Below are 8,710 nucleotides of genomic sequence, written 5' to 3' on the forward strand. Positions count from 1 at the left end.
ACAATGAAACACTTCTGTGAGGCCACTTGACTGCTCATTATCCACCCAACAGCACTAATGCTTAGGAATATCACTATGTTTGGTCCTCCAAACTCTCGAGAAGACAGAGCCAACATCTCTGCTAGCTGGAACATCAGGCCTGCATCTCTCTTACCACACCCCACTTCTCTCCCTCTGGGCTAACCAGCATCCAGCACCCTCTGGAAGAATTGGTCTCACAGTCCTGGAGCTCCCAGTGTCCCAGCAGCTGAATGAAGGATTTCAAATACCTCTCTGTTGGCCCAGTAGTCAGTTTCTCTGAGGAAGTTCACATTTAAATAGAACATCATTAAAAGACAGGGTAGGGGTGAGTAGACCACATACCTGTGGTCATGTGTCCAAACAACACAAACAGGTTAAAACAGCTTTGAGAAATGCACCTGATAAAAACTTCCCTCGCACAAGCTTTGATACAGACTGCACAAGGCGGTCCACAGACATGGTGCATTAGAGACGCAGAAACGCTCCTCACAGTGATACCTGTGCACAAAGTGGTTTTGGGAGGTAGAATTCCCTCCTGCCTTTAGAGATTAGAGTATGGGAGGAGAGGGAGAGTGGCATTAGGGTGTACTCTGCTCCCTACGCTCAGTCATATGCCCTGGGTCCAGAGACCAGACCTACCCCAGGAGCCAGTGCAGGCGTCACCTCCTGCGCTGTGCACACAGCCACACACAGACCGACACACACACGAGCTGCTCCAGGACACATCCGCAGGGCTCCTGGCTAATGAGCAGCATGAATCTTCATGTGGAAGTTGTAATCCTCCTGCTCAGGGAAGTGCTGGCCACACACGGAGCATGTGCAGCCCTTGTCCTTGCTGTGTGTGCGCCGCACGTGGCTGTCGTGGGCCGCGTGCGAGGCGAAGGCTTTGCCGCAGTGCTTGCACTTGAAGGGCTTCTCCCCCGAGTGCTGGCGGATGTGAGTGCGCAGGATGCTGGACGCTGTGAACGCCTGGAAGGGCAGGGATCATCGGAAAGGAGATGCAGTTGCAAGTAATTTGCTTTCACATGTGTCATCCCCGCCTTCAGCTAACCCAGACCCCATCAAAGCACATTGCCCTCAAAATTAAGTCCTGAAATAGCTCACATCCTCAGGTGACTGGAAAAAAGAATGAAAACTCCCAGCAACGAGGAATCAGAAGGCAACAGCTATTGCTATACGGATGTGGCTGACTCCATGGAGACAGATGAAGCTCAGAGAAAGATTTCTGACCAAAGACACCAGTAAATATCTTCTGTATGTCAGAGGTAAGAAGTCAATACTGCCCTAATTAGCTTTGCAGCTCCTTTATGTTTGGGAAACAAAATGCAGGCTTTCCTTTCAGTTCTTATTTTCAAAGATAAACCCTTTGACTGTCTTGGGATTCAGCTGCTAAAATTCATCCATTCAGTCCACATACACCTTTTACAGGCTCATCTTCCCTGCTCCATCATACTCTGCTCTTTCTGCAGGCAGACTTTCCAGCCTGTTCCCCCACCACTAACACGCACACTTGAGTAGCAAAGTCATAAAGACTTCTCCTACATTTGGGGATAAAACCCTCACATCAAAATTTCAACAGGAATGTTGTGAAGTTGCCCATGCTTCCCCTATTTTTTCTTATCCAAAGAGAGACAATTTCAGGCCCTTTGCTATTTGCAGACCACAAAAAATAAATACTCTGTAGTAAGTTTTCACAGCAAACAGCACTACATCTCAGATGCCTTTTCACTTGCAACCTTAGAGCACAAAAAGATCACAAAGTCCTATACATAAGCCCTTGGAAATGTATATCAAGGGCCAAAATATGTTTTAGGGAGAGAATAGTGATGTTGACCCAACACTGTTCCTTTAATCTCACAATGTTGCCGAAATAAGTGACCACTGCTTTCCAGCAAAGGAGCTGGAAAAGCAAAGCCACTGTTAAGACGTAGAAGAGGAAAAGAAGTATCATAATTGCACAGGAGGAGCAGGTGAGGATTCATTAAAACAGACCCTGGTTTTCCAGCCTCAGAAATGATGGCTATGTCCCAGGATAGCTGCATCCAGCAGCCTGAGGACTAATAGTTTAATCTGATCCAATCCACAGCAGTCCAACCAGAAATGGCTGGGGGCTGGTCAACTGTTCCTAGAGATCTCTTTACAGAGCAACCTATAAAGCTCTGCCACCTCCTTTTGTGATCAGAAGATTAAGGATGATATTTCACCCTAAGCTCTGCCTACAAGTGTGTTCGGGATCATGGGGAGACAAAAAAATATAATAGCCAAAAGGAGCTTCCTCTAGGATTCTTCACAGCATAACACTTCAGCTTTGTGTTAGTCCAGCCAGTCACAAACAAACTTCTAGCTCTACAAAATCAGGAGCAGGTTACCACTGCTTGTGGGACTTCTGCATTGCACAGACAAACCATGGCACCTGAAGCCCTACCAATACTCACCCAGCAGCAGCCTGTGCATCCACATGCTGTCTGCTGGGAGAGCCATCAGCACTTCCACAGGGAGAGCTCACCTGAATCGTCCCTGCTGTGATGGGCAGTAACAGAAGAGGACATCTTTGATCAGGGCTGCATGGTTCTGTTTGTGTTCTTTTTAAGTGAAACCTCCATGCCCAGCTGCCCATCAACAGCCCTGATATTACAAGGTAAGCCTGCACAAATTTATATTGTGCAGGTTCAGTTTATAGACCAGATCTGTTTATTGCCATCCAGAAGCAGCGTCACTAACACCAAAAATTACCTGTCTGATGAAAAAGTAGAATACTGGATCTAGCTGCACGCCTTGGATGGTATTTGAAATGCTCTCAAGCTTTTCTAGACCTTATTTCTGCAGCAGATCACTGAGCTGGGACGAGCCACAAATTCCATGTCAGATGGAGACCAGATCCTGTTTCTTCAGTCTCATCCAGCCCTGTCACTTTACCTCACAACTGCCCAGAACAGACACCCACTTATCTGGTTACCACTCAAATACAAAGCATTTTCTTGAAAGAAAAAAGAAAGAGCAGCAGAGGGAGGCTTTGCCTTACCTTGTTGCAGTAGACACATTTGTAGGGGCGCTCCCCAGAGTGAACCCTCATGTGTTTGTTCAGGCTGGAGGACTGAGAAAAGCTCTTCCCACACACAGAGCACTGGGGGGGGGAAAAAGGAATAAAGTTAAAAGGAAGCATGTAATGGAATAGTTAAAAAAAAAAAAAAAAGTATGTGGATGATGTGCACATTTCTTACATATATCTATTTATGCACATATATTTATGTATTCATGTGTAAACACAATAGTAATTTTAAGCTGCAATAATTTGAAATACCTGGAAGTTTGGTCTTGTATTAAGAACAAATTTAGGTGCATATGCATACATACACACATGAAAATCATGCAAAATCTCAAATAATTTGTGTTAAAAATGTTTCAATAAAAATTATTTTCTTCAGGAAAATATTGATCTTCAGCAATAAAAATATGAAAATTTTTGCAAAATCATTTAATAAAAAAATATAAATCAAACTCCAGTTATTTTTCATTCCTAAAAGACAAACTTCCTAAAGAATAAAATAACCTTAAATCGACCAAGGCAAGGGAAAATGAAAAAGAAAGGGATTACATGGTATTTAATACCTCATATTTAATGGAATATTTTTATCTGTTACTAATTCCATGCAGATATTCTGACAGTGCAATAATGACATTTTAGTTATAAAATACTTTCCTGAAAAAAATCACATTGTAGGATGATGTATAAAACAGGTATTTGGAGAATTTTGAGGACAGATTTAACTGTGCAAGTTCAAGCAGTAGGACTTGCCCTTCCCAAGCTTTTAGAAACAGTCTGATTTTCCATTCCCAGGGCTGCTAGAGAAAACTGGTGCTAGAAGCAAGGTGTTTGGTGGAGATGAGTAAAGTATCTCAAAGATTTGCTTTCATCAGTTGAAAGTCTGCTTCACATTGAATGTACAACTTTTAAGCCCTGTTTGGTTCAACAGTCACAGACACAGCTGTGGTCAGTTCTCAGACCGAGGGGTGGGGTGTGAGAAACAGACGTGAGACATCTCTCTCCTCATCCTGCCGAGCCAAGCACCTCTAAACACAAGTTAACCCCCCACACTGTGTAAGAAAAAGAGCAACATTCACATGCAAACACCCAAAAAGCCCAGGAGAAATTTTGTTTCTTTTTAAACTCTCACTGAGACTGTGGGGTTTATTTTCCTAAGCTAAATCCATTAAATTTCTTCAACCAAGCTTTGTTGAACATGACAAGCTCTTCCTGTAAAGGCAGAGCAGTCCCACCAGGAAACTGCTGGGGAAACTGGAGGAGGAGGAACATTGTCAGCATCTTATCTGGACGAAAAAAAAGACTTATTAAGTCCCCCCAGAAGAGCCAGTGACTGAGGAGAGACCCGGGAGCAGGCTCACCTTGTGAGGTCTGTGCTTTTCGTGAACGTGGAGAATGTGGATCCTCAGCCTGTCTCTTTTTTCAAAGGATCGGTCACAAAGGTGACAAGGAAATTTGCGGTCCCCCTGGTCCACGCAGCGGGTGTACTTGAGGTGTTTGTCCCGGTAGTACTTGTAGGCAAAAACTTTGCCGCAGCGCTCACACTTGAAGCTCTCCCCGGCTTCTGTACAGCAGAAGGGAAAGTGCCACCTCTCTGTTACACCACGGCAGAAGGGATTCACTTCAAATCTGCATCCTTGTCAGAGCTAGGACCCCTACGGGGAATTTTAAGTCTCCAAGAGGGCAACAACTGTAAATGGATGCTGGCAATATCATTAACAAAATACGTGCCGTGACTCCTGAACGTTCGCAGTGCTCCCCTTGCCTTTTTAACGGAGGGGAACAAACTAGAGCCTACGGTCTGCTAAAATTATTCATTTTAGCTACTAACTTCAGCAAAAACAGGATTTCATCCTTGTATCTCCATAAATAGCAAGAAAACATGTGAAAAAACAACTCAGAGTCCCACATAAAAACTTCTGCCCATATGGAACCATTACAAGATATTTCTTGTCAAGAATTGTCCGTAAATTTTACCTACCATCCCCCCCCCCCCAAAAAAAAAAAAAATTGTACACCTTTTCTATCGTTTTCAAATAACTATCGAACAAAATAACAAGTTTATTTGGCGTTTTTTTTGGTGTGTGTATTTCAATTCATTTTTAACCGCTGAATTTAGGAAAAACACTGGAAATTTTTCAGACGTTTACACATCTTTTTCTGTCTTTAATAAAAGTAGCTTTAGCTTAAACCTTAAGATGAAATGAACCATTTAGCATCTGTCCGAATTAGACACTTCAATACAACAGGTACAAAATTTTCCATGCCAAATTTTCATGCCAGTTTGCTTCTCTCCCTTTCTGCTGCACCCAGCTGACCCATCCCTTCCCTGCTCCAGCTCTTCCCGTATTGGCACAATTCTGTTTTCTCCACACATGTTTTGCTTATAAGAACATCATACTTCCTGTACATTACAAGTAGAACTACCCTTCCCCTCCCCTCACCCTGGCGTAAGTGCATTTGGCTTTCTTTTGCAAGCAATATTGGCGTTACGGGATCGGAACGACTTCAGCCTGCCTCATTTACTGAGAGCGTTAATTACACGAAAGTCAGGTGTGCAATCGTAAGATGGAACAGGACCAAAGCTGGAATAACCCCGAAAAGCCCATCTCGTCCCAAAACGGGACCCTGAACAACGGCGCTGCGGGGCCGAGGCAAGCTCAGCCCAGGACCACCAGATGTTTTGCAATCGTCAGAACAAACAACACTTTAAACTCTCCGAGGAACCGCGGACTGGGAGCGGACTGCCGGCGGAAGAAAGGGGAGCCTCTTGCTCCGCGCTGCCGGCAGCCCTCGGTGCACCCCCCGGACTCCCCGGCGCCGAGGGGAAGCTTCTGCTTCGGGGTGCTGGATGCTGCAGGAAGGGGCGGCCGCGGATCGGCTCCCCGGGAGGGCAGACAGACCCGAGGGACCGGGGCAGCCGGGCCGCCGCCCCCGCGGCAGAACCGGTCACCCACCACCGCCTCATCGCAGGGTCTGGGAAGCCTTTAAAATAAAACAGCTGGAAAAAAGTGATGCCTGTGTTTCTTTACCTCGTGTGAATCTAATCCCGGCCAGGCACACGTCCGTCGGAATAAGGGGTAGTGTCACCCAAGGGGTTGCTGGCAGGCTCACCTTCGGAATGCTGCGGGGGTTTCTTCCCCTCCACCATGCCCTTCAAGCTGATGGGGATGCCCAGGAACTGCACGTAGCAATCGCCGTACCACACCAGCAGCTCCTGCTTCGGGAAGATTTCCTTGCAGCTTTCGTAGAAGATTTGTCCCTGGCACTGGATAGCCGTCAAATTCTGCTCCTCGGGGAACCTGGCGCAGTTCACCAGGGACATCCAGTTGCCAGCGGCGCCCTTCCCGTCTATGAAGTGGCTCAGGCCACCGTATTCAAAGATCTGGAGAGCAGAGAAAACAGGATCAGGTTTGACCGACCCTTCCGCACACGTCCCGCTCCCACCACCCACACTGGGCCTGGCCCCTCTTGCAGGCTACGATAGAGGGGAGGCTGAAAGCCTCGCCCCGGTCCCGCGTTGGGGCTGCGGGGTGAGCCCGACGGTGCCTCGGCTACCTCCCACATCAGCGAGTTGTCGTCGTAAGTCTTGATCTCGCTCGTGTTGACCACTTTGCCTTGGAAAGGGCCGAAGCGGACTCCTTTCGGGATGGGGTCCGTACAGAAGACTCCGAGCTGAGACACGTCCCCGTAGGCCACCCGCAGCACCGCGAGCCCTGCGGGTGACAGGGGGCTGAGCGCGGCGCGGCGCGGGCGGGCGCAGCGCGGACGGTCCCGGGCCTTACCTTCGGGTAGCTGCAGCGAGTCGCGGTCGAGCGGCGGGGCGGAGGAGTCCGCAGCCCCTGCAGAAGAGGAATCCCTCTTTCAGCACGGCACCGGCCCCCAGGAGCAGGTCCTACCTCCCCGACAGAGGCCGCAGACTGAATCACCCCTGGCTTTTCCCAGGTGTGGGCTCGTAACGCAAGAAAATCACAGGGAAATAAAGTCCGACGTGCCCCCTGCGATGGTCCTTGAGCCTGGCTGCCTGCATCCCTTGGGACTGTCCCCGAACCCTCCCGCACACCTGATTGTGTGGGAGCGCAGAAGCGACCTGCCGCCCGATGTCACCCTGTGCGCCCCTCTCGCCGCCGTCGAATACCCCCTTACCCGAGCTGGCGGGGGACACCCGGAGCCCCGAGATGGCGTGGAGGTTCCCGGTCGGCTGACTGCTCCGGAGGGCCCCGTACAGCACAGCGTTGAGCTCCTCTTCGGTGAAGTAGTACCTGTAGCTCTGCCCCGCCGCCTCGTCTGCGCCCGGACTGCGGGCAGCCCTGCGCGGGGGGCTCGGGTAGGGCGGCGAGAGCAACCCCGGGGCCCCCGTCCCGAGAGCCGAGCCCTCGCTGGGAGGGAAGGGGGCCGGCAGCCTGGTGTAGACAGGCAAGGGGAGGCTGGGGAAGGGCTCGGGGGGCAGGGGGGGTGGCTGGCTCAGGAAAGCGGGGACCCTGCTGAAGGTGAAGGGAGGCAGAGGCGGGGAGGAGGAAACCAGCCCGCCCAGGGATTTCAGGGGCTGGAAGAAGTCGGGTGCCGTCTCGAAGTACTGGGAGGGAGGGAGGAAAGAGGGGAAGTAGGAGGCGAGGCCGGCGGGGCTCATCCCGAGCGAGTCTCCGCCGTCTCTGGGGACCGACTCGCCAGCCAGGGACAGAGCCATGTCGGGAAGAGCCGGGCGGGGAAGGAAAAGAGGGATCTGCCGGGAAGGGGGGGGGCAGACACCTGGGTGCTGCCGCCGCAGGGTCCCGCTGCGGGGCGGGGGCGCGACAGCCGCCGCTCTCTGCCCTCCGCCGTCGGGGCGAGCGGGCCAGCCCCAGCCTACCCCCGCGGCTATATCGGCCCGAGGAGCGGGGCGGGGAGGGTGGGCACGGGCGGCGGCCCCCGCCCTGGGGGTCACACAGCCCCGGGGGCGGACTGGGGTGCTGGTCGGGGCAGCACCCCTACCCCGGGGCGGAGCCACGGCTACTCACGGAGCGGCCGGGCCGCCCCTCCTCACGTCGGTGCAGGGGAGGGGAGGGGAGGGGAGGGGGGTGGTCCAGCCTCCCGGACCCACCTTCCCTACCGCCGGCTCTGCCCGCCGCCTCTCCAAGCCCCGGCCCAGGGCCCCGGCCGCAGGCTGGTGGGCTCTGCCTCTCCCCAGAGCAGGAGGCCGGGGTGCGGGAGCGCTGCTCCCCACGGATGACCGCCTGCTGCCGGAGGTGAGGGTTCTGCGGAGCAGGACGCAGGGCTCCCACACAGTGTTTTCGGGGGTTGCAGGTGTGTGGTTTGAATATGGAAAGGCAGAAAACACCTCTGAAACTCCACTGGCCTGAGCACACAGGAGCAGCGTACTCTCAGTCCCTGCAGGTTCCACGGACACTGCTGAAGTGCTTTTTACTCTAGCCTGGGGCTTCCTGTTAGGTACTTAGCAGAGCACTGGGCTCCTGCTGGGGTTTTCATGGCTCCATGATCAGGCCTATGCCAGCACCTGCCCAGGATGGGACCAGAGGAAGACACCTGGCCCTTGCCTCTTGCAGAGGTGCTAGGTGATTCCCGTGTCTGTGGTTTCATCCCGGGTTTTTATAGGGTTTCTCCTGCCTTCCTTCCAGGTGGCTACCTGACACAATTGCAATGAAAAGG

At 51.6% G+C, this 8,710-nt stretch overlaps 1 protein-coding gene across 1 annotated transcript; it reads right to left on the reverse strand.

Moving 5' to 3' along the window:
• Positions 1-762: 762 nt before the first annotated feature.
• Positions 763-7,751, reverse strand: PRDM14 (PR/SET domain 14). Its single transcript, XM_042035739.1, has 7 exons — positions 7,468-7,751; positions 7,116-7,386; positions 6,623-6,859; positions 6,179-6,449; positions 4,426-4,628; positions 3,044-3,145; positions 763-990 (listed from the first exon to the last, which is right to left on the reverse strand). The coding sequence occupies exons 1-7, from the start codon at positions 7,749-7,751 to the stop codon at positions 763-765; spliced, it is 1,596 nt and encodes a 531-aa protein (XP_041891673.1).
• Between the last annotated feature and the right edge of the window lie 959 nt (positions 7,752-8,710).

This window comes from Corvus kubaryi, unplaced genomic scaffold (assembly GCF_017639235.1).
Source record: "Corvus kubaryi isolate FWS band 111438036 unplaced genomic scaffold, C.kubaryi_AGA036_p1.0 37385, whole genome shotgun sequence".
Lineage (NCBI taxonomy): Eukaryota > Metazoa > Chordata > Aves > Passeriformes > Corvidae > Corvus > Corvus kubaryi.

What these genes read in the sequence shown, in the direction of transcription:
- PRDM14 (XM_042035739.1), bottom strand. Translation starts at nt 7,751, where the DNA reads ATGGCTCTGTCCCTGGCTGGCGAGTCGGTCCCCAGAGACGGCGGAGAC. An exon ending in CCCTTGCCTGTCTACACCAG is followed by an intron (nt 7,387 to 7,467) that starts GCTGCCGGCCCC and finishes GCCCTACCCGAG; the next exon opens with CCCCCCGCGCAGGGCTGCCC. An exon ending in AATGTGTCTACTGCAACAAG is followed by an intron (nt 991 to 3,043) that starts GTAAGGCAAAGC and finishes CTGCCCTTCCAG; the next exon opens with GCGTTCACAGCGTCCAGCAT.